This window comes from Antedon mediterranea, chromosome 9, assembly GCF_964355755.1.
Source record: "Antedon mediterranea chromosome 9, ecAntMedi1.1, whole genome shotgun sequence".
Taxonomy (NCBI): Eukaryota; Metazoa; Echinodermata; class Crinoidea; order Comatulida; family Antedonidae; genus Antedon; species Antedon mediterranea.
Genome location: NC_092678.1, coordinates 15,421,077 through 15,448,080, shown reverse-complemented (window position 1 = coordinate 15,448,080; position 27,004 = coordinate 15,421,077). Strand labels below are relative to the sequence as shown.

Below are 27,004 nucleotides of genomic sequence, written 5' to 3'. Positions count from 1 at the left end.
TGTGTTAATCACCAATGTTGTTGTCATAGGCCTATCATTTTATGTGATTTCAATCAACGTCATAACTTGCACATGTTTTAATAAGAGATTTAATCAATTTTTAAAAAATGGCGGCCATTTTGAAATTCAAAATGTCAGAATACTAATGAATATAGGTTTATAATAATTCTTATACAGCAGAGAACCCATATGAACTTAAAATGTTATTCATAATGGCTGTTTTGTCCAATATGGTACATTTATTGGATATTTTACGTATTGGCGGCCATCTTGGATTTGACACCCTTAAGCTTTTTTAAAAAAATGGCAACATATTTTTTTTATTACTTTACATCCTAAAGACACTAAATCAGCTGGAATTTTGCTTTTAACAAAAAAATGACACGAATATTACATAGTGGCCTACACTATTGATAGAGTAGCTGCTTTGAGATCTTTGGTATGGTATACATTTTCACGTTCTTGAGGGTGCTATTGCTGTTTTTGACAACATGTGTCAATTGTCGTATTCGATTGGGAACTTTCGTTTTCAACGTAAAGATTCGTTGAGTACTTTTTGTATTCGAATTGTAAATTTGTGCTCAACAGAAAGTCATTCGAATAGAAAACGTTGACAACGAAAGCTTTTTCGTTAAGAACAATCTCAACGCTCAAAATACTCCGTTAAAGAAGTACTCAACGGAAAAACTGTACTCAACGGTGAAAGTCTAAATCGAATACGACAACTGTGTGTCTCTTCTGGCTGGTGGGACCTGTGATAAGGTAGACTTTTTTACGAGGAAAAACGGAGCTTAAAATGTTATTAAACGAGAACAATCAGCCTGAGTCTATTGTATATGGAAGACTACTATGTGAGTTGTTTAACTATATAAGTACAATAAAACCATACATTCATAATATGCCTAGGCCTAGGCATTAATATTACAGTAGCTAGGCATAGGCCGAGGCCCTGGCTGGGCCTAGCTAGGCCTATAGGCTATGCTATGTAGGGTTTTTTAGTAGGCGGCAACTAGCCTAGCCAGGGAAAAATTTCATTTTGTAATTTTGTTTAGCAAAATTGCTAATCAAACTGATTTTTGAGTCAAGAAACATAGTTTTGTATTGTATTTTTTGCTACACAATTTTAGAAATGTGTAGCAATATTGTTGTTTTGTATAGGTAGCTTTTTGCTATGCTACATACACTGGCGAAATTATTCCCTGCTAGCCATATAGCCTAGGCCTACCAGCCTCTGGGCCTACTAGTACTAAGGCCTGGCTACTAAAGCCTATCTCTAGGCCAGTAATAAGCCAGGGAGTTCAGTGGTATAGCTAACTAGGCGGCCCTCCCTATGTCAGGCTAGTAGGCCTTCTACACGAACCTTCTACACACAGAGTAACAATACATTATTAGTATAGGATAGGCCTAGAATAGATGTATTTTTACAGTATAGCCGATAACTATTTATTAGACCTGTCCTAGCTAGGACTCTGAGGGCCTAAAAATAATATTGTATAGGCCTAGCTAGTAAAGGTATAGGCCTAGCATATAATAATCTTAACATTTTCATCCTTTGTTAATCAGATTGTTGAAATCTTATATCATGCGAAAATGTATTATTTTCAGGTCCGATGTTAAAATTGAACCAGTAGGCAGGTGGTACAGTATGAGGCATTCTCTCAACGTCGTCGCAATAGACTCACTATCGCACAATGAATCTGTACAATCCAGTAGCTCATCTGACGAAGAAGAGGAAACGATATTCGACGAAGAAGATGACACTATGCTTAAGACACTAAATCCAAAAGATTGGAAGGTATAAAAGTGCTACAAAAATGGTTTAAAAATATAAAATACTGTGAGTGAGTGAGATTGCCTCTCAACGGAATTCTTGGCTACCATTCCCAGGAATAGTGTTCAAATCCGCGGTCACATGTATTTAGATTTCTTTTACCATAAAGCTTCCCAATTTTAGAAAGATGATAAAAGCATTTTTGTGACTTGGATAGATCCCCTACTCACTTTCCCCAACATCCTAGAGACACTCTAGGCCTAGGAAGCATATGATTTGCGACGACCGACAACCAAACTTTGCCATGTCAGTTCGTGTGTCCTCGCTCCTCACATTGTCACTGGCTTTATAGTTTTCTAGGTCCAGGTGATTGACCTGACCTAGATTGGTTGTCAGTCCTCAGTGGTCACAAGTTGATAGTTTCTTAATAGAAATTCATATTGTTAGTTATTTAGTTAAATCTTTATTGATACAGGACCAAGACCACTATGCTGTTTTAGGCCTCTCTAAGCTAAGGTATAGAGCCTCTGTGGATGACATTAAGAAAGCATGTAAGTTACTAGAAATTCATTAGTGTTTAATACATTTTACTGATTTACTTAATTTTCAAAACTGTGATGCATTTTATTGTGTTTTAATACTTATTCTCTTGAACACTTATTCATGATTGACTGATAAATTGCATTTTAATACTTATTCATGATTGTCTAAAAATTTCAATTCCTAATTTTATTTTTTATATTGTTTATCAATTTTTTATATATCATTAAAATGTATTAATGGTTGGATATATTTATTTACTTTTTGATGCTAACTCATGATTCTGTAATGAGTTGTACTTTATGTACTTTATTATATTTTCAGATAAACATAAAGTGTTAAAACATCACCCAGATAAACGAAAGAAACTTGAAGGCACTGTGCAAGTCAGTGAAGATGATGATTACTTCACATGTATCACAAAAGGTAGCAGTTTATTTTCATTATTTCCAAATATATCCATATTATTATTTTATTAATATTATTTTTATTAAATAACATAATTACCAAGTAAACTAAAAATTTATTTAAATCAAATTTATATCCTTCATTTTAAAAGCTAGTCATGTTAATTCTTGCTCTTAGAAACAACATAATAATGCTCACTACAAAGCTCAAAACAGCTAATGAAATAAATAGTGGTGTATTATTATTGAAAAATAAGTTATAAAAAATGAAATACAATTACTTACGGTTGCAAGTAATTGTATTCATTGACGAATACATAGTAGTTGACTTTCACTGAGTGGTTTTTAATGGAGATCCAAGTTTATACCATGCTATACACCTTACTTTATTTTACTACAAACAATTAAGACTTTTGCTTACTAAATAATACTGAAGATGTATAAAGCTCTGTCTATACTATGAAAATTGATGTGACAAAAAGTGTGATATACCTAAAATATGATAGTGAAAATAAAATGCTTAAATATGGTATTGATGACATCATCATGTCTTTATATGCACATGCACATCATATTTTTTGTCACATAAAGTTTGATAGTGTAGACAGAGCTTTAATATACCTATTTGATTCGTGTTTTGTCTCACTACTTAAATAAAAATACATCCACCTTCTTTTAAGATTGTTTTTGTATTTATTATTTATGCAACATTTTTATTTAGATTTTCTTTTTCACAGCATATGATATCCTTGGCAACCCAACCAAAAGAAAGTCATACGATAGTGTTGATCCTCAGTTTGAGGATGACGTCCCAAGCGTCAATACATATTCAAAAGAAAATTTCTATCAAGTATTCCGAGATGTTTTTAAAAAGAATTCTAGGTAATATATTATTTATATCATCCTTTTTTAGGTGTGTTATTGTTTCAGTTTACACATTGGAATGTATGATGTTTTTGTGTCCAAACCAATTAAACACAATTTAAAGTTGAATTTCTTAACAACAGCATAATACTATAGCTCGTTCACTTGTATAAAAAGTTGCAAAACCCATAACTTTTGACCACCGAGCTTGCGCTGATGGGTTATATTCGAACCCAACCTGATGGTAATTGTTACTACAACGAAGAACTGAGTTTTTTTGTGTCTGTAGTGTCAAGTATAAACATGTTTTGTAATTATTCAGTAAATATTAGGGAGGTTTCGCAATCTTACGATTACGATAACGAAAACGAATACGTCACGCACACGTATTCGTTTTCGTAAGCCATAAACAAATCTGTTTCGCTTGGCAACGAAATATTGAGGCGCGTCCAAAATATGACTGCGGTAAATTTGAGCGAAGTGCAGGTACGTGTTGCTTGGTGCTTGGCTGCCTAGGCCTAGCGTAACATCAAAGCGAGTGAGGACTTTAAAAACTGCTATTTATCAAAATTGACTTGGCATTTTAGTAAATTACTTTAGTAAATTACTTTCAATAAATCTATAATTATATTATAATCATGAATCATTCCTGATTCAAATGCAAAATAGATCAAAAACTATACTCGTTTTGTAGTTACAAATATGACTGGTGATATTCGTCAACACGAATACGCTTTACGAATATGAAATGGGGATCAGCTCAAAAGTTTCACAAATGTGTGACGTATCCATTTTCGTTATCGTATTCGTAAGGTTGCGAAACCTCCCTATTATTATAATTTATTAAATATTATAAAATGATATAATTGTATTTTTTTGTTCAGGTGGTCCCTGAAACCAAGAGTGCCAGCGTTAGGTGGTGAAAATGCTACGTTTGATGAAGTCAACAAATTCTACAATTTCTGGTTAGATATTAAAAAAAAAATTATTTTAGTTTCTTGCTTATAAATATAAACAAAAATTAAAATCGTGTATAAGTTAATGATTATACTCTTTATTCTCAACTGTAGTAAATGTAAATGTATTGTTTTTCTAGGAAATAGACTATATTAAATAATTCATTTTTTATAGTCATAACATTTTTTTAAACATAAAATCTATATTTTCAATTTTTAATCTGTATTTAATTTGAAATCTGAAAGAAATAAATGGTATAATTTGATATTCTGGTATAATTTGATATTCTGGTATAATTTGATATTATAGGTATAATTTCCAGTCTTGGAGAGAATTTTCTTACTTAGATGAGGAGGAAAAAGAAAAGGGAGAAAATAGAGAGGAGAGGAGGTGGATTGAGAAACAGAATAAAGTTGAAAGACAAAGAAGTAAAAAGGAAGAAGTAGCTAGAATAAGGCAACTTGTAGGTAAGTTTACCAATCTGTCTTTTCTGACTGAACGACTTTTTAATGTCCCTTTGCAAAAAAACCGTATACGAACGTATACGATTTACATACGTTTCGTATATGTTTCAAATAGGAAGTCCACTTCGTATACGAAACGTACGTCAATTCGGAAGTTCCTGCCCGCATAATAAAGATATACGAACCTTATACGATCATTTATAAACAATTTCCTAATTATACGATCTGTATACGACGACGCGTGTATACAAACTGCATCGTTTTACCAAGCAAAAAGGAACTGTCCCTCTTTTTACAAGACGACGATACCATAAATTTACGATGGCAGGAGCATCTTGACTTCAATAATTAGTGTACAATTTGTTTGTTTTTTCAGTCGGTATATGTATATTAAATTCCCTATGATGATTTAGTTCATAGTTTTTGCGAATGAAAAAAATTGGTGCTGTATTTTACTAGACGTTGTTTTTCTAGCAAGCATAAAAACCCACCCAGGCTGTTCTGCCTTGTTTATCCCCTCTGCTATTTCTTTACCTTTTGTATGTTCCATTAATAAGTGAATCACACAAAATGTGCTGTTATTAATTTGAAAGTGCTTTAAATAATATTAATGTACTTGGAAATAAATAAATAAATATTAAATTGGGCCCGCAGTATATTAAATTTAAAACGAGTAAGTAAAATCCATAAATTACAATTTAATAAAAATTTAGAATACATGTGGCTCCCTATTATATATATGGAATGATCCAAATAAATTCGCCCAAAACGTGCCTGTGTTATGTGCGCTGCATGCATGCATCACCACATGGATGGATCAGAATTCATTCATTTTCAATCATCATTGTTGATTTTTTGGCTACGGGTTTTAACTCACCATAAAAAAAAAAATAAAAAATGGGATGTAGGCCTAGTTACAGTAGGCCCAAGTAGATAGTAAATTCGATGACTTCTAGCTAGCTAGGCTATAGGCATATTGTAATTGTATATATCGAATATGCAGTATATAGCTACTGCAGCAGCTCTAGTAAACTAAGAGTAACTAGGCCTGGGGAAAATACGCCAAGGAAAGAGTCTGTGGTACACTCATTGTGAAAATAAGCAAGCTAGCTTTCCCCCATATATTAGATTTGGTTATATTGTATTATTTTAATAACCTACTCTTGCTAGTAGTATATCAACAACGGTGAAATGGAAATACGATGCATTATGGATATCATCGTTGCAGAGTTAGGGGGTGCCAACAAAACATTCAACAGCCAGAAATACAAAAAAGAAGCTCCGATGTTTTTATTTAGAGAATTTTACTATTTTAGGCATACAGAACTAATTGCTGTAAATTTCCTAGAGTTGTCACTGATAAATACAATTTAACATAACCTACATATAACTTAAAAAATCCAAATGATAAATTGTATGCGAACGCAGTAAAAGGGCCAACCAGTTAAATAATTATTTTACATCTCCCTGGTAAAATGGTACCCTACGCCCCCATTTTTATGCCTCCATCATTGATAAGCCGAGCGGTATTTAATTATTTTTATTATTTAATTCGTAAATTAAAAAAAAAAATCGTTAATATAAATATGTGAACCTTTGTAACTTTTTGTTGTATATGCGCGGGCACGATACTATTTAATAAGATAGGCTTTATTCATATCATTGGCGTCACTGGAGTGGTAAACAACTATGAGCCTAGTTGATACCGCCGATCGTAACTACGTATTGACATTTTACTATAATATTGAATATGCACTGTTAGTGTTACTTTAAAAAAGGATGTAATAAAACTGTGTACAATATTAGTAGGTAATAGTTTTTTTGTGCCCCCTCTGTACACACGCCTGCCGGCTATTTGCAGGGAAAAATTTCATTTGAAAATTTTGTTGAGCAAAATTGCTATCAAACTGATTTTTTAGTCAAGAAACATAGTTTTGTATTGTATTTTTTGCTACACAATTGTAGAAATGTGTAGCAAAAAGGGTGTTTTGTATAGCTTTTTGCTATGCTACACTCGCGAAATTATTCCCTGATTTGTTTATCATTTTAATGAATGTAGTACGAGTCTAACTCCAAATAAAGATATAGAACACATTTTGAGAATTCAAAGTGTTGATCTTTTTTAAGAATCTGATATTACCATGAATCATCTTTTTACATAATATACAGCATAAGCATGTACAATCTAATTTAATTGTCACACAATAACAAAGGACAAGGATTTCAAATAAACTGTTACAAATAAACAATTATTAATGAAATAGTTGGGGTATTGTTGGGTCCATGGGAAATCAACAATGTTTAGTAGACTAATTTAATTTGTTATTTAAAGTTGAGGGTAGTTATGTTTTAAACATATTGGAATACCATGAAAATAAAGAAAGATATGTTTTATGATTTCTTAATCACCAAGCAGAAATACCGCTGAGATAAATGAAAGCAATTCAATCTGTTCGCTACCGGGAATAAATTGAGATTCGATATAATTGTATTTACTATCACCACTAATTGTGTTTTTTTTTTCCTCGGCGGAATTGATCGACTTCATATTCAAAATCCGAATGTATTCATCGTTAAATAATAATTATTATTATTATACAATGATCCCACTTCTGTTTTGGGTCATGGTTTTCCTCTTCGGCATTATTTGCCGAATTATTGTTACTCCATCTCCATTGCTACAACACACGTCGCGGAATAATATCGCTTAACATAACGATGTAATTTGACCACCCAAAGCTCGCACGTGGCGTGACGAATTGAAAACGACGAACCCGATGATTCACCCGATGATATGCATGATTGGCCACCAGGGAGCCGAGTCGACCACGAGGTTGGAACTGTAGGCAACCGAGCGACGCTCGGTTGTCGTCGGCGGCTGCACTTACTGACCTCTGTCATATTTTATAAAGGAAAACTGCAAACAACATCGTCGATTTGTGAAAATGGCCCCTTGTTTTTTCTAGGCCTACGTTAGTATACCTGTTTAGCGTACTTTATTTACTTGCGAAAAACGTTGTTTGAATTTTATCGGTAGCCTATAGGCTATCTAATAAATATAGATAGAAATAAATATGATCTTATGTACTAGCTCCTCCTACTACTTACTAATAATTAATACTACTACTAGACTAGGCCTAGGCCTAGGCCTATCTAATAATAATGGCTGGTGCTAGCTAGGCCTAGCCCTAGGCCAGAGCCTACGTACGTATTTGTTGTAATGACAATTTAAATGTTTTATTTAGCTCTATTCTACTCATTACTGCTATTATAATTTATAAAATGGCCTAGTTTGTTCGTATATGATTCGTATACGTCCCGTATACGATATTCTTATCATGAATAAACAACGTATACGTTACGTATGCTAAACGTATACGACGCCAACTCTTTGTGGAGCAACAGAGTGGAAATAATGTAAACAGTGAAATCGTATACGATCCGTATACGTCGTATACGTTTTCAGCGTATACGGATCGTATACGGCTTTTTTGCAAAGGGGTAGATCATTAGCATGTTTTGTTTTAATTTGTGGGATATACAATATATGATTCATTGATTTGTGTTCTATGGTGTTGGTTGAAGTTCATTGGACTAAACCATTATATATCGAATCTAATTAAACACATTTTTTCTCACTCTTGGGATATGTCCGAAAAATACAATTAAATATAATAACGTCATTATTCGGCAAAATATAATTTTGCTTTTAAGTATAGCACTTTGTTTTTTTGTTCGCACACATTTTCAAGATATCGTCCTGAATGTTTTGGTGTTATACAGATACATACTTGCAGAACATGCCTATTGATTTTCAGGAAGATTGATATGGTGACATCTAAAAAACTTATATTCAAATCTGAAGCTAAAAATATTAAAAAGCACGCCCTCTGTATTTTTTTAACTTATGTCGAAATATCAAGTAGTGAGCCGTCTCTCTCCGAATGTAGTTTTTCCTGATATATTTTGCCAAGTACTTCTTTTCTGACTGCTTTTATTTTTATTCTTAATACAATGTGTATATTTTATGTCAGACAGATTAATTAATTTTATAAACTATTGATTGATTGAAAAATAATTGAATTGCTTTTCCAGTCACTCAGTTTGTCAGATGTTTTAAATATTTATATCTAACTTGGTGTTTTAAAATGCCACTTTGTAAATATTCAAGTAATGTGATGAATTCATTCATTTTGTTTAACATTTTATGAAACCGATAACGCATATGCCTGTGATCCTAGAATTAAGAAATTTAAAGATGATGAAAAAGAAAGAAAAGCTGCCGAAAAGAAAGCCAAGCAAGACATCATTAAAGCTGCTGAGATGGCAAGAAAAAAGGTAAGCTGTTAAGCTATGAACAGGGACTATAAAACAGTCTTAGCTAAGACCACCTAAAGGTACAAATTGAGGGCGTATTTGCGCGTAGAATACTAAATAAGGTAATGTTCGTCACGCTTGTTCAAATCGCAATCATAACAGTACGTATATTTTTACGCGAGAAAATCTATTCTAGGCCTATACACGAATAAAATCACCGCTATTATTTGATTTAACAATCAATTCAATTCAACATTCAATTTGTTGTCTTTTACAATAAATAATATGTAAAATAAAAAAAAAAGAGGTTTAAGACTGTTTTAAGACTCCTTTGAGTAGGCTTTAATTTTAAAGGCCGCTAACAGGTTAGACCGCGGTATAGCAATTGTCTATAATAAAGACTACTTGCTACGTCACGAATTATAGACCGCTTATAGCAATCCGCCCCAGATTTAGTTCATCTTAAACCTTTTTAGTCCTGACAAATTAATTTGCGCAAATTCAAAACAACGGCTTATCAGATTCATTGTCCTATCAATTATTATGGAACTATGTGAGGCCTACTAGAAGTAGTGGCTGTGTGTGACAGTGGCTGTGTGAACTAGTACACCTAGGTAACCCTTCCTTTCTTCAGAGATGTACTAGGTTGTTTAAAGTACACACACGCACTTTGTGTACACTTGACCTACGGTTTATAGCCCTTACTTGTATTAGTTTTATTATGATTTATAATGTAAACTTTTATTGTTTTGTTTTAAGGAAAAAGAATCTGTACTTGAAGCTGAGAGATTAGCTAAAGTAAAAAGAGAAACAGAAGAGAAAGCTAAGGTAATTTAGAATTTTAATAAACAAAGTGAAAATCATTTATTCAATACTATACTTTAAGTACTTTTACATTTGTTATAAAAACTTGATGGATTAAAATTTATAAGTTGTTGTGTAGATGCCGTGGTGATTTTCTTGTACTGTATTGTATTTTTGGCCATAGGCTTGAAGAAAACAGTGTAAAAACAAACAGAATATTGAAAAGCCTGGACGCTGTAGTCAAAATGTATATAATTAAATGCCAAGAAATCTTAAATATTATAATTGTATGTGTTTGCTGTTTCATTTAAACCATTCAACAAAATACAAGAGATATTTATATAAATGTTATATATAATTCTGTTAAGCATTGACCACTTAATCTACTTGATTATTCTGAACTATGCTTGATCGTCATCATTTTAAACGCTAATCGTCGTTAGACATTGCGCGTCTCACTTGTGTTTGCCACTCAGTACGTTTTTGAGCAAGCATGTATATAGGTCCGCATGTGAAAAGTTGTGTTTCCTTTTTTATGTTTGCCATCCATGTTGTTGTTGGTCTTCCTTTTGGTCTTTCTCTGAGCCTCTCCGAGTGCGATAATTGTTTTGATAATTTGTTTTTATTATAATTCATAACATGATGATTGACCTTTGAGAATTCTTCATTTTTTTTTCAATGCATTCTTCATTATGTGATTTTATGTACATTTTTCAGGCCGATGAAGCTAAGAAAGAAAGAGAAGCTTTGAAGAAAGCAATGAGACGGGAGAGAAAGGCTCTTAGAGACACTTGTAAGGTGAGCCTCACTTGACATTTATTGCTCTCTTGGCTTAGCTTTATATAGTTAATGTATCTTTACAGTGTATTTCACACATCTCAATGCGCTGTAGACTAATGTTGCACTTTTCATGCTTCCCCATTTGTGTTACGGTGTTGCCAACTACTACTATTTCATTCGTTCCTTCATCCACTTTTATCTTTTATTTATATTTAATATATTTGTTCTACTGTTTTAGAAATATAACTATTTTCTTGGTGAAGATGGCGATTTAGTAAAGCGATTGGAAGCTGTTGAAACATTATGTCAAAGGTTAGATTTACAAAGGTCAGTACTCGTAATAGGTTATAATTATAATACACAAATAAAAACTGTTAAATGTGTTATTCTTAGTCCTCAAGTTTAAATTGAAACTCAAATTCAGATTAGGCCTTCCAGCAGTGCAGCGCCTACCAGATCAGCACACCGGGAGATGATCCCCTACTCTTTTCGAATAGTGTATTAAGTTCTTTAACATGCACTGTTAAGTGCGATCCATTACACCATCACTCTCCAGTATATACAGCACCCGCCGCTATTTCTAGACGGTCTCCCATCCAGAACGCAACCGGGCCCTACGTTGCTTAACTTGGGTGATCTAACGAGAACCGGGGTTTCAACGCAGTATGGCTGTACATACACATACACAAGCATTTATAAAGTGCTATAAGAGTAAAATTCTATTTAAACAAGTGAGTTTTAACACTTTGACTGCCAAACACGAAGATCTTCGTGTTTGGAAACACAACGCTTGACTGCCAAACACGAAGATCTTCGTGTTTCGCGCTTTTTTACGAAATCCGGTAGATAGGTTAATTATTGGTATATACTATAAATATGAACACTATATTCGGTCTGGACCGTGAATATTTCACTATTTGAAAGTAACTAATCTGGTTACGAACGACTGTCAAAATGGTACCTGTCGAAATAACAAACACCGCGCATAACAGTAGCGCGTAGAGCGATGGCTTGGCGCATTGTGCATCGGTCGCGCGCTAGCTATGCCGCCGAAGCATTACAAAAGTTTTGTGGATTGACATATTTGTTTGTTATCTAAATAAAAAATAATGGAGTTATTTTCAATATAAAGTCTTTAATTTTATTATTATAATATATGTATACCCTAATTGTTTTGGTGTTTTACTGAAAGTGACCGAGTTTCACGCAACAAACTTGTTTTGAAATGATATGGATATTATCATCAGTTTACTATCTAGGCTAGGCCTAGTCGTCGTAAAACGGTTCTGGACCAACTTTAGGCCTGGTTAACTAGGCCTGGTGTCTTTAGTATGTGGATTTTGGCGAAACATTGATGTAAGCTTTATGATTTATAAAATGTAATACATTTTTCGATAGTGATAACTTGTTTTTATAGGCATATAGGTGCCGTGTAAATAACTTTTTTGTTGTTTGTTGATCTCACCGGGCGATATTTTCATATTGTGATGTCTTTCACAAAATCGCGATTATCTTGGCTTTCTTGCGCGAAACTAGGAAAAACTAAAAAAGTGGGTTACTTTCATTTTACTATTACGATTTACATATTGCGATTTAAAAATCGTTCTTGGTACCATTGTAAAGCTAAAATCTTTATGATTATTTTAGTCTAAATTACATATAAAACAGATCACATGCATAGTTTCAATCAGCTTTAATAAAAACATCGAATTGGGCTAAAAACGCTGGCGGTAGCAGTTTCTAACTGGAAAAACCTCTGGCAGCCAAAGTGTTAAGAAATTTAAAAACTGCACTGAAAATCTTATTCTTACGCAATGTTTCTAGCGTAATAATAAATATTTTTAATTCCTTGAAATTTTGGTTTAAAAAATGTATTTTGTCTTAATTTTTATATTGTATTGAGTTTCGTTAAGTATAGATCTTTATGTGTTGTCATTTTAATGAGCGCCCTAAATCGACTGGCCTGCTGGTACAGTTGGAAGGGTAACTAGCTCTAAATAAATTTGAAATAAAAAAAACAAAAATAAATTTATAGTAGGCCTGTTAAGTGACCCAATCCTTCAAATTGTGATAACATTCTGAAACTTTGCACAGTTATTCATTAGGGTGTCAAAAATATGAAATGGAAGGGTTGCACAAAATTTGGTCAGGGGAAATCCGCCATTTTGGATTTCAAAATGGCGGACCCAAATTGTTCACTTTTCAGGTATATCTCTGCTAAATAGGCACCTAGAGTTCTGAATTTAGGTGCAAATTATATGGTAATGGGGTCACCCAACATATTGGTATAACTAATATTTTAATTGCATGGCGGCCATTTTGGATTTCAAAATGGCGGACTTCAAATTTTCACTTTTTAGGTATTTCTCTGCTAAAGAGGCACCTAGAGTTCTGATTTTAGGTGCAAATTATATGGTAGTGGGGTCAACAAACATACTGGTATAACTAACATTTTGATCCCATGGCGTCCATGTTGGATTTCAAAATGGCAGATTTCAAATTTCCTTTTTTCAGGTATATCTCTGCTAAAAAGGCACCTAGAGTTCGGGTGTCACGAAAGCTCAGACCACGAAAGCTCAGACCCCCTAAGACCTAAGATCACGAAAGCTAAGACCCAACACCTAAGATTACAAATATTTATCTTTCGCACCTGCCTTGTATTTTAACTCCCAACATTTATTCTGAATACCACACCTTAGAATTGGCACTTTCATGAAAAAGAATCACATAAAAAGTAACAAAAATACATTTTTAAATTGATGATTTTACAGACGTTTTTCTCGCTCACAAAATGACTAGCCTACAGTACAGTAGGCCTACCCCATGGGCCATGTTCAATGTTTTTGTTTCTATGGAACGTCAAAAGAGCAAAAATTATATAGAGGGCTGAAAACTCTGTGGAGTCCATCTACAGTGTGGATGGAACAATGTAAAATTAAAATTGTAATGATAATAGTATAATCATGCAAGTACGAAGAAATAAATACTGGCAAATAAATTTTAATTTAAAAATCATGATAAGTTTTTTTGTTTCGTTTTCTTTCTGTTTTTATACTTGTACTATTATTGTTGCTCTTTTGGCGCTCCATAGAAACAAAAACATTGAGCATGGGGAGCTCGAGGAGTTACATTGTCATTACAGTATACAAAGAAACACATCTGTAAAATCATCAATTTAAAGGATTTATTTATTTGTTATTATATGTTTCTCCTTCTGAAAGTACTTATAAGTCCTAATTTTAAAGTGTGGTGTTCAGGATAAAGTTAGTCAACAAATTTGGAGTCAAAATACAAGAAAGGCAGGTGCGTAAGAAAAACATCCTCTGAAGCAACACAATGGAGTAAATATATACCAACAAACAACCCGTCAAGTTTGTTTGTTGTAAAGAAAAAATATACATTTACTCAACGGGCGAAAATAATGTGAGTTTATCTATGTTTTGCGGTAGTATTAAATTATATTTATGGTAATAAATGAAACCTACTGTGTTTAAAATTATGTATGGATAAACAAGTATTGTTTTTAAGCTGTAGTATATCTTAGTATTTGTAATCTTAGGTGTTGGGTCTTAGCTTTCGTGATCTTAGGTCTTAGGGGGTCTGAGCTTTCGTGACACCCCCTAGAGTTCTGATTTTAGGTGCAAATTATATGTTAATGGGGTCACCAAACATATTGGTATAACTAACATTTTGATTGCACGGTGGCCATTTTGGATTTCAAAATGGCGGACTTCAAATTTTCACTTTTCAGGTATCTCTGCTAAAAAGGTACAGAGTTCTGATTTTAGGTGCCAATTATATGGTAATGGGTAACCAAACATATTGGTATTTAACTGACATTTTTATTGCATGGCGGTCATTTTGAATTTCAAAATGGCGAACTCAAAGTGTTTCAGTACGGTACCTACAGTTATAATTTTAGGTAGGCCTACAAAGTATAATATAGTATTGAGGTCAACAAACATATTAGTATAACGTCATTGATTGCATGGCGGCCATTTTGAATGTAGCTCAACCCGTACTGGTTTTACACTATTTGTTTATGTTCATAATTACATGCATTTAACACGGACACTTATTGTAGGTCACATTTTCCCTGGCAACCACACAGCTCTGTACATCGTAAATCACTCTTTCTGCATTTACAGCATCCAAGATCACAGTCGGTGTGTCCAAAGCGAATTAAAACCTTTGTGACATCTGAAAGTTCTCCAAGCAATGAACTCCAAGCTGGACTAAATTTGTTGCCGCCCTTCCTCTATCCCCAGTTTGCTGGGTCCTGTCCAACCCTGAATGCATCTAGACAGTCGTACCACTTCCTGGCTTCCGTTTCACATGTTCTCTTAATGCCGCAGATGTTGGGGGATATTTTCAATAGTCTTTCTCTTGTTGTAAAAAGATATCGTATTGCATCATTAAATGTTCTGCAGTAGACATAGTTACAACAAACTGTTCTAGATAATCTGTGTCTGTTTCACTAACATGCCCTACAGACAATGACATCCTCTCAAAAACTGGAGTCATACATGGCATCTTTTTCAAAGTCTCGTTAAATGTAGCTTTACCTTTTCCTTAAACAGATGAAGTTCTATCACAACCGCTAATGGTATGAAAGAACAAGTAAGCGGCTGATGCTTGTGATCCAATAGAAGAAGCAATCTCCTGTATTGGGATGTACTTCAAGTGCTTCCCCACTCCAAACTCGATCAGAAGCTTGTGGATGCCAGGTTTTCTGTGGAAAGCTGACAACAACATCACTGTGAACAGTCTTGACAATGCGTGGAAAATTTCAGCGGCAAGTTTAACGTGAACAAACATACGTTCATCTGCCTCTTCTATGTTACATGGCATCAGCGATTGTATATTTACTGGTTTGTTACAGCTCTGTCTCCCAAAGACCCTACAAACATTCCGTGATTTTTGCCAATGTTCTCTACTACTTCAGTTACAATAAATGAAAGCAACTCTGATTTGTTGTCATCAAATCTAAAAAATGTGGTCCAATTGTTGTGTATGCTCCCGCTGGCTTTAACGACCCTCCTTACACCAGAAACGCGGTTTGAACGCGTACCAGACTTTAAACTGTCATTAAAGTATCTATCGAAAAACAAATCTAGTCGTGTCATTGACACAAATCACGGAATGTTTGTAGGGTCTCTAGGAGACAGAGCTGCAACAAACCAGTCTGTAAATATACAACTGCTGATGCCATGTAACATAGAGGCAGATGAATGTATGTTTGTTCATGTTAAACATGCCGCTGAAATTTTTCCGCACATTCTTGTCAAGACTGTAGACAGTGATGTTATTGTTATTGCATTGTCAGCTTTCCACAGAATACCTAGGATCCACAAGCTTTGGATCGAGTTTGGACTGGGGAAGCACATCCCAATACACGAGATTGTTTCTTCTCTTGGACCACAAGCATCAGCCGCTTACTTGTTCTTTCATTCCTTTAGCGGTTGTGATACAACTTCATCTGTTCAAGGAAAAGGTAAAGCTACATTTAACCCGACGTTGAAAAAGATGCCATGAATGACTTCAGTTTTCGATAGGATGTCATTGTCTGTAAGGTAAAGTGTCGAGACCTAAGCTAATGATAATGTCCGTGGTGCCCATCTCCATTTCTTTAGCGTTTGAGCCAGACTCCACTAAGTGTACATGTTTGTGGGGGTACGCCACTCCTCCCGCACAAACGAGTATGATTTACCTTCCCAGTACTTTTTACATACTGTACCGGTACCCATTTCTATCATCTGGGTGGGGAGGAACAATGTGGATAAAGAATCTTGCTTAAGGACTCAGCACTGTAGTGACCGACCGGGCTTGAACCAGCAACCTCTTGATTGCAAGTCCAATGCTCTAACCACTGCGCCACAGTGCTCCACACTCTCAGATGTCACAAAGGTTTTAATTCGCTGTGGACACACCGACTGTGATCTTGGACGCTGTAAATGCAGAAAGAGTGATTTACTATATACAGAGCTGTGTGGTTGCCAGGGAAAATGTGACCTACAATAAGTGTCCATATGTTAAATGCATGTAACTATAAACATAAACAAATAGTGTAAAGCCAGTACAGTTTGAGGTACGTTCAAAATGGCCGCCGGCGGCAATGCAATCAAAGAAGTTACCCATTACCATATAATTTGCACCTAAAATCAGAACTCTGTGTACCTTTTTAGCAGAGATATACCTGAAAAGTGAAAATTTGGGGTCCGCCATTTTGAAATCCAAAATGGCCACCATGCAATGTTAGTTATACTAATATGTTTGGTGACCCCATTACCATATAATTTGCACCTAAAATCAGAACTCTAGGTGCCTTTTTAGCAGAGATATACCTGAAAAGTGAAAATTTGGGGTCCGCCATTTTGAAATCAAACATGGCCGCCATGCAATCAAAATGTTAGTTATACCAATATGTTTGGTGACCCCACTACCATATAATTTGCACCTAAAATCAGAACTCTATGTGCCTTTTTAGCAGAGATACAACTGAAAAGTGAAAATTTGGGGTCCGCCATTTTGAAATCAAACATGGCCGCCATGCAATCAAAATGTTAGTTATACCAATATGTTTGGTGACCCCACTACCATATAATTTGCACCTAAAATCAGAACTCTAGGTGCCTTTTTAGTAGAGATATACCTGAAAAGTGAAAATTTGGGGTCCGCCATTTTGAAATCTAAAATGGCGGCTTTCCCCTGACCAAATTTTGTGCAACCCTTCCATTTCATGTTTTTGACACCCTAATGAATAACTGTGCAAAGTTTCAAAATATTATCACAATTTGAAGGATTTGCCTAAAATATGCACCTTAACATGCCTACTATTATATCCTCTGCAGGGTCCCAAATTTGTTTTTGTTCTATTATATGTAACATGCATTCTGTAAACTGAATATCGAGTTACATTATATTACTTTACTTGATGTATGTTAATAGGGAGGTTTCGCAACCTTACGATAACGAAAACGGATACGTCACACATTTGTGAAACTTTTGGAGCTGATCACCATTTCATATTCGTAAAGCGTATTCGTGTTGACGAATATCACCAGTCATATTTGTAACTACAAAACGAGTATAGTTTTTGATCTATTTTGCACATTTTGCATTTGAATCAGGAATGATTCATGATTATAATATAATTATACTTTTATTGAAAGTAATTTACTAAAGTAATTTACTAAAATGGCAGGTCAATTTGGATAACTAGCAGTTTTTAAAGTCAAACTCGCTTTGATGTTGCGCTAGGCCTAGGCAGCAGAACACCAAGCAACACGTACCTGCGCTTCGCTCAAATTTACCGCAGTCATATTTTGGACGGCGCCCTCAATATTTTGTTGCCATGCGAAACAGATTTTTACTGGCTTACGAAAAACGAATACGTATCCGTTTTTGTTATCGTATTCGTAAGATTGCGAAACCTCCCTATTAACAAATGTTTTACATTTGCATTAGTTTGCAGAAACTGAATGCAGGAATGACATCAGAGGACTCATCAAAGACAGTGTTTGAAACACAGGTTTGTATAGAGTTCTGCGGTGACGTCACATTGCTAGATGCCGCTGCGTGGTTGCTAGCACAACCAAAAATGCGTTCAATGCTATATGTTGATGGTAAACACTATAGATTTGTGTTTCTATCAAATTATGTATCTTTTACTTAAACTGTACTTGAAGAATATATAGATTATTAAAAACAAATATTTAGTGATCTTTTGAAATTTTAGTTGTTATTAATAATTATTGAAAATTATGAAATTTTAAAATGACTGCTTCAATAAACTTATTCTAAACCATTGGTGAACTAGGAGTCACTCAGGCAGGTTGAACGCATATTTTGGTTGGCTAGCAACCATGCAGCGCCACCTACCATCATGACGTCAGCACCGCAGAACTTTATAGAAATACAATAAGGTGGTGTTTAATTTAAATGAAGAATACTGAAACTAAGAAATAAACGCCCGCCACATGCACATAATACACAGATAATCATAGTAGTAATAGTTTAAAAATTAAATAGCATTTTTTTCATGAAAGTTAGTTTGTTCTTTATAGGGCCCGTTTCTGCTGCCAACCCAAAATATACCGTATAAATATACCGTATATATACCGTATATGAAATTCGTGCACCGTTTGCGCTGCACATACTTCGTGGGTGGGTTGTAAAAATGTTGGCTTTCATTACCCAAAATGCATTTCGTGAGACGGAAGTATGGATTGACCTCGTGTAGTGAGGTTTTTACCTACCGGTACATGCTGACAAAAACAAAACAATGATGGTTTCTCAAAACGTCGTAGCATTGCTTTCTATTTTAAATCTAATGAGCAGAAGTAGCAACGAATTTACACCGCACATACAAGCACAATCTAGAAATGTCACTATAAATAAACTCTGTTATTCAAATTGAGTTTATATTATGCTATATTATCCTATATTGCCGTTTTCATTTCCATTTTCTATTATACAGTATTTTACCATGATTTTACATCACGTTGTTGTCGTGTAAGAACATTCGATTTATGGTAATTAAAATCTTGGTATCGCTTCTGTTGCCATGCAGTCTCCCCCCAACCTTCGCTTCCCCCCCACAATTGAATTGCAAAAATAGTGATTTGTTTGGTCCACAGTGACATTTTGATCTGTTGCTTGCTTTTACACGTGTGTTTCAACTTTCAATGCAGCAGAAAAACCAAAACAAACGCGTCGCGCTCTGTTAGTTTTTGACCTCGTGTCATGAGTCGGGTCACATTTACGGTATATTTTGAGTGCAGCAGAAACGGGGAACGAAATATACGGTATATTTTGGAATATACCGTATAATATCCACAAACGATGGGGATATTTATGCAGTATATATACCGCAAATATATACGGTATATTTTTTATGAGACCCATTTCTGCTGCCAAAAAATATACCGTATATAAAATATACCGTATATATACGGTATATTTTTGGCAGCAGAAACGGGGCCATAAAGTACACTTCTCTGGCTTTCCAAAATATAATATGGGTTTTTTTGTGTGTGCTGAATTGTAATAATAAAATTAAAAAAAACGTACTTATAAACTATCTCATTACAGCTGAAAGAGGTAACTGAACAGATTGGACAAGAGAGAGAAAAGGAGCTTAAACGACAGCAAGAACTATCTGCAGGCAAAGGAGCAACAGGAGGAGGAAGTGACTCATCTCCTTGGAACAATGAAGACTTACAGCTTCTTATCAAGGCTAACAACCTGTTTCCAGCTGGTACGGTGTCCAGGTAGGCTTCAGATTACTTGATTGCCAAATTAATATCAAAGCTTAGCTGTTTAAAATTCCTGTTTCTTATATGTTATAAAAAATTCTTTGAACCTTTGTAACTAAATATAATAAGGAATTAGATTCTTGTAACACTTTTTTCTCAATTTTCTCATTCTGCTCAACAATGTTGAAAAACAAATGAGATTATTATCAATGTTGTTGCAAAGGTTTTTATTTTATAATAAACAATTTAAGTTCATGTATAGGTACTCAAATAACAAACTTCCAACCGCTTTCAACGGTTTCTTCACTAAAAATAACGAACTACACACATATAACACTAGGAACGCAAACAACTACATTTCTAAAAACTATAACAGTAAGCAAATACTTAACTCTATACTACATACCGGTCCCCTACTCTGGAACTCTCTTAATCCGTCAATAACTAATAGCAAAACAAAATAATACTCTAAAAATAAACTACAAATCTTATCTAATATCAAAATATAAAGTAAATTAATTATTTCGATCATATTAATACTAAAATTAAATTTAATTAAGCGAATCATATAAATACTGTTTGTCCTTCCTGTCGTCCTTGTCGTGTTTGTATCGTCGTACATGTCCGTCCCTGTCTGTCACCTTATGCTTATTATTATTATTTGTAACTCTACTTTATCCAGGCTTAAAGCCCCTTGGAGTTTAAATAGTATTCTTCAGGCATAATGTAACTATTACTTTACTTAACTAGATGGTACGCTCGCTTCGCTCGCGTACCATCTAGGTCGTGCCCACAGATGGTTCTCGAATACATAATAATTTCAGCGTTAAAGAACTGGCGATTTCAAATGTACGTATCGCAGGACAATAATACATGTCGTTTACAGGAACGAATAAATAGACACTGTGATTTATGTACTCAACTAAAATTAGCACCCTGGGAATTACTTCCGAAAGAGAAACTTGTCACAAAATGAGACAAATTGTTTAAGTCAAATTTAAACAAACTTAATTTGTGTTTTGTATGTAACATTAGGGTTGAGGGATGGGGAAGAGGATGGGTGCAAAGAAGAACAATTTTTAAATATATTCTTTATCCATTTAGTAACGAAATATTAATTGTTTTCATGTTTTACAAATAATATACCACTATAGGCCTATACAGTAAAACATTGCGATTTAATACTTTGTTGAAACTATCACCGTCGATTGAAATAGTATAGTACATGTAACGATACATCACTACGACGTGTATATGTTTATATAATTTAAAACAATTTGTGAACACCACCTCTATTCGGGCAAAATCATAAATTCGATTTAATGGTCAATACATTTTAAATTATCTAACTCAACTTAATTAGTAGGCATAATGGTTTTCAATTGTTTTTAGAGCCAATTCATACTTAAGTTGGTTCCTACCCTACCCTCCGAAGTTGTTCTGCGTTTACTGGTTTTACAACGCTACTCATGCCAGTGAGGGAAGGGTGGTGATGTGGGTGGTTTAACTGCAATAATAAAGATGTGTACATAGTATACGGCGAGTGAAAACGCTAGCTCATTATCTGTTTAAAAAAAATGTATATCCAACCTCTGCAGCACAGATTGAAATGGTTGGGTTGGTTGAAAAAAAAATGGATCGAATTTCTGTTATGAGTATACAGTACTTGCCTTTACGACGCCTGAGGGAATAGACACTTGTGGAACAGAGATTGGAATGTTCCATTCATCGCAAATCAATACATTTGTATAAACGTATATTAAATCTATCAAAATAGTATTTTTTAAAGAAAATCGGCCTGTCTTCAACATTATGATGCTGTACTCGAGCTGTTCAACCGGTTTTCAGCCATTAAAAACAATTATCGTAGGAGGAGATAGGAAAATGCGAAGCATCCTCGTATTATCGTCTGCGGGTATTTTTTCAAGACGGACATCCATTAGACAGTGTATACCACGATCGAAAAACACCCCTATTTGGGGCAAATCGTTGAACCTAAATTCGTTTTAATCGTCAATAACTAATTATCGAACTCAATTTAATTACTAAACAGGGTTACATCAGGCGGTTAAAATCAGTACCGAAAGTACGAACCAACTTTATATACCATCGAGTAAACATTCTAGAAATAACGCGCGATTTACCGAATTTTGCCCTTACGTAAATTAATTTCCAACCATTTGTATCTATATTTTTGTATGTGTTTGCATTATGTGAATAAATCTGAACCTGAACCTGAACTTGAAGTATACTTGATATAAAAGGAATTCAGTTCCTCGAGGACTTGGTTTTGAAAACATGGCTTCCCATCATTTAATTGTTTAGTTTTGTGATAGCTGTTGGTTTTGTGAAAATAAAATAAAACAAGGACAACTGTGAAATATAGTTAACCATAATCTCACAATTTACAAATTAAGCATTGAGTACATTTATTTTTTGTCAGGTTTGGCAAAATATCACTCATTCCTGTGTTCTTGTTCTCCCTATTATTTACACATTGTTATTACCTGTAGGTGGGAGGTGATAGCCAGTTTCATCAATCAACATTCCACCTCTGGCGTCACAAGAGTTGCTAAAGATGTTTTGAAGAAAGCGAAAAATTTACAGAAAGTTGGTAAGTGTATTGTTGTAACTTACATTTTTTTTATTATTTATACTGGGCGACCTCTTCAGTCAAAAACTGGTCTCCCAAATGGCCCAGCTATGGCTGTGATGTACTAGTACACCACACCGGGGTAACCCCCCCCCCCCCCTACTCATCTCGAAGGATGTACTAGGTTCACATTAGCTAAATGTGTACACTGGACCAACAGTCCTTGTAAGACTCATTCTACCACCAGAACCATAGATCGACTGAGCCTCGAACCCTTGCTGATGTTACGGCTACATATTACGGTTCCACTGTCTTAACCGCTCGGCCACTCACTATGCATAGTTTTTATGATGTATTGCATTATGGGTAATATTATTGTGTACGTTTGGTTGATCGTTTGACTTGATAGCTGGCTGATTTTGATTGGCTGTTTTGTATTGATAATTTACTATTGAGTGCATTGATTAATTGATCATATTACAATTTTATTGAATTATTAACTGTTCCTAGATTAATATGGTGTATGGATTAATTAGATTATTGATTGATTTATTAATTATTTGTTTGATTTAATGATCAATTAATTGATTTATTGATTTTTAAAATTGGTTGGTAACTTATACTCTTTTCACATCTGCAAAATGTATCAAGTTGTAACCAGGTTTGCATAATGCGAATTTTCCACAAAATTGTACAAAAATAAGATAAGAGGCCAGTTTTTGTTCCGAATTATTTATTTATTTATTCGGTATATAAAATATATTACAAAACGACAGTCAAGGACTGAAATGAATTGTATATGTTGATTTTCACAGTATATAATGTTACATTAGAGTTTAATTTTTTCCCCAAATTTGTTAGATATGAAACAAATGGCTAACAAGAATGCGTTTGAGAAGTTTGAGCAGTCAGTGCAGAAGACTAAAAAGGCAGACATTTCAAATCCCTCTGAACGTTCTGATGGTGAGTATTATAACTTTAAATTTTAACTATTAGCTCTGTCTACACAATCAAATATGATATGCCCAAATATGGTATATGGATATGACATCATCATGTCAATATATGTCATCACATTGTTTTTGTCACATAAAGTTTGATAGTGCAGACAGAGCTTAATGTTAATATATAAATCAGTTCATGACCAATACCATAATACATATGCAACTTAAATAAACATTGAAAAGATCTTCAGTGTTTAAAAGATCTCTTAGGTCAACTAAGATGGTGGGACGTCATAAATTTTTTTATACAGTCATAATTCATTGAAACACCGCGACACCGGTTCTCGTCAGATTGCCGAAGCTAAGTATTGGACCTGGTTTCATTCTGCATGGGAACGTCTGGGAATTGTGGTGGTTGCTGTATATACCAGAGAGTGATGGTATAATGGTAATATTGGACTAGCATGTGATAGGTATCTGTACCATACTGGTTGCATCAAGCAAGATGTTTTGCTTTCATTGCATCACCCAAAGCCGTTGGTCCTTTGTACATAATAGTTCAAGTTAAAGAACTTGGTACAAAATCTAAAAGTCCCTATTAGCATTCAGCAGCAACAAATATCATGTGACCTATATTATTTTTGGTTTATTTCGAAGCTGATCTTCCAAAAGCTTGGACTAGTGAAGAGCAGAAAAGTTTAGAACAAGCATTAAAATCTTACCCTAAAGATTATGGAGCGGACAGATGGGATAAAATAGCTGAAGCTGTGCCAAGTAGAACGAAGAAAGAATGTATGAAGAGATACAAGGTAGGTACAGATTTCACACAGACAATCAGACTTATTGAAATAACAGTAATTGCTCTTAAGCGTGGCTTACTTTGACACAGCAACTGAGTGGAACTATAATAGTCACACAAAAGCATTTTTTGAGCTACTGAATGAACCTGATTGGAACCAATGTGCGAGTGCTCATTTCAACACTAGAACGGAACCGAGAATGCTCGTTTTTAAAAATCAAAATGAGGATGATTTAAAATTTAGTTTAATTCCATAGAACACAAATCAACACAACTCCACCTATGTCGACATATATTTGTTTCATTCAATTTCCTGGAGCACTTATGTTGACACAGTTGAGTTGCATTCAGTTCGGTGTCAACATAAGCTCCCCCTCCCCTTCAAGGTTGGTTCCCACTAGAGACGCAACGCAAGGACGTACGCACCACGCAATCGAGGTGACCAATGACAAGCTACTGTTTGAATAATCCATCGTATTTGATTGGTCAAATCACTTACGTTGCGTTACGTCTTATATAAAATATAATATCTAAAATCTAAGCTCTTGTCATTCCTTCCATATGTGTGTTTACCGTAAAAATTGTTAGCCTGACAAATAACTGGTAATTTAACCAATAACAGACAAAGCTGATACCTTTAAAATTGTTTTAATGTCTACTATAATAATAAAAATGTATTGAACATACACTTTTATAACAACGGCACACTTCAACATGAAGATGCGTTCTCTTAAACTACAATGTTTACCAGCAACCGCATTACAATGCAACAAAGTTAACAATAACATTTATAAAATTAATAATAAAAATGACAACCAAGCTGTGCCCTACTATGTACAGCCCACCAACTTCCACAACCCCCGCCCCCAATCTAAGCTCTACAAATCCCCATTTCTCTAAATCAACATTACAAATAATTATACAGTGAAAATCTAAGTTTTACACAACACAAAAAGTATATTTATGAGGTAGCTCTTGAGATCGGTCAATTCACAACAAACATGGTCATTTTCAAAAAACAGTTTATTTTTTATTTCCATGTAAGCTTGAATTATTATTAATTATTTATTATTATTCCAATTGATAATTGATAGATCTCTTATTGGTGCTTTTATATGAGCTGCCCATTCTGTGTTTTTGTCATTTTCAAAATCATAACATCAGTAATAATACATTCATCTAATATATTCACACAAATCAATATTTTGAGTGTAAATCATTAAGGTTTTCTGATATTATATCTAAAAGTATTTTTAAACAATAGTTTGGGCCGACATTCTCTTCCATCTTTAAAAGTCTATCAACCTAATTTATTCTATACAATTTGTATGAAACACATTTTTGACCGTCAAGGCTAACATAGAAGTAGTGTGAGTGTTACAAGGTGATTTTAGAATAAATCTTGTATAGTAGTATGTTGAAGTTTAAAAAATATATTAGTAAAAAGTGCTTCATACAGATCTAACATCACCTTACAATATGAATCCACATACTGTACTTATATCTAGAAATAGTGAGACAATGCTTTGTTTATTTATGACGTTTTTTCGTCGGAAACAAACTTTCCGAGAGAATAGAAAATAATAAAAAAAACAAAATAATTTTAATATTTTTTTATCTTTTTTTTCTATTTATATTAGGAAATTGTGGAATTGATAAAAGCTAAGAAAGCAGCGCAAGCTCAAGCAAAGAAGTGAAGTGAAGAAAACTAAAAAAATTGGGCCGTAAATCAAAGATATTTATCAATAAGAATGTAGTCCTATACTGATTCATTAGTTTACTCTGTAGGAAAACTGTTTCATTTACATTTTTAAACCACTGTCAGTAGAGTGTAATTCTTTTACCCACGTTTTGAAACCTCTCAATGAGTTGGAGGAAAAAGCTTAAATATTTTGATATTATAATAGTTTTCTTCTATCTTACCATTGAATTGGTTTCGCAACGCTACGAATTTGATAAAAAAAACGGATACGCACATGCACATGTATTCGTTTTCGTAAGCCAGTAAAAATCTGTTTCGCATGGTAATGAAATATTGAGGCCGCTGTCCAAAATACTGCGATAAATTTTAACGAAGAACATGTACGTGTTGCTTGGCTGTGATTAATCATGAATCATTCCTGATTCAAATGTAAATTGTGCAAAATAGATCAAAAACTATACTCGTCTTGTAGTTGACATGACTGGTGATATTCGTCAACACGAATACACTTTACGAATATGATATGGGGATCATCTCTAAAGTTTCACAAATGTGTGACGTATCCGTTTTCGTTATTGTATTCGTAAATACCGAAACCTCCCTATTATCCATTTGTTGACATTTTGTAAATATTACTTGAAAAATATTAAACCTGGTCATTCGTTGTATTACAGTAAATGTACATTTATTTGCATAATCTGTTCATACAAATTGGGGAAAACCTGCTATTTTTACTGAAAATGTATGATTCTTCCATTTGTTTTTGCCTTTACGATCAATCAAAAGTGGGTTAATCGCAGAAGGA

The 27,004-nt window shown here is 34.2% G+C and overlaps 1 protein-coding gene across 1 annotated transcript; it reads left to right on the top strand.

Moving 5' to 3' along the window:
- The first annotated feature begins 507 nt into the window (after positions 1-507).
- LOC140058670 (dnaJ homolog subfamily C member 2-like) lies at positions 508-27,004 on the top strand. The gene is made up of 17 exons (XM_072104363.1): positions 508-851; positions 1,606-1,795; positions 2,247-2,322; positions 2,636-2,737; positions 3,456-3,600; positions 4,467-4,547; positions 4,849-5,004; positions 9,218-9,341; positions 10,080-10,148; positions 10,842-10,922; positions 11,143-11,231; positions 18,372-18,435; positions 19,998-20,176; positions 22,675-22,775; positions 23,616-23,717; positions 24,356-24,507; positions 26,138-27,004. Coding segments are annotated over exons 1-17 (1,770 nt in total). The 5' UTR covers positions 508-849; the 3' UTR covers positions 26,195-27,004.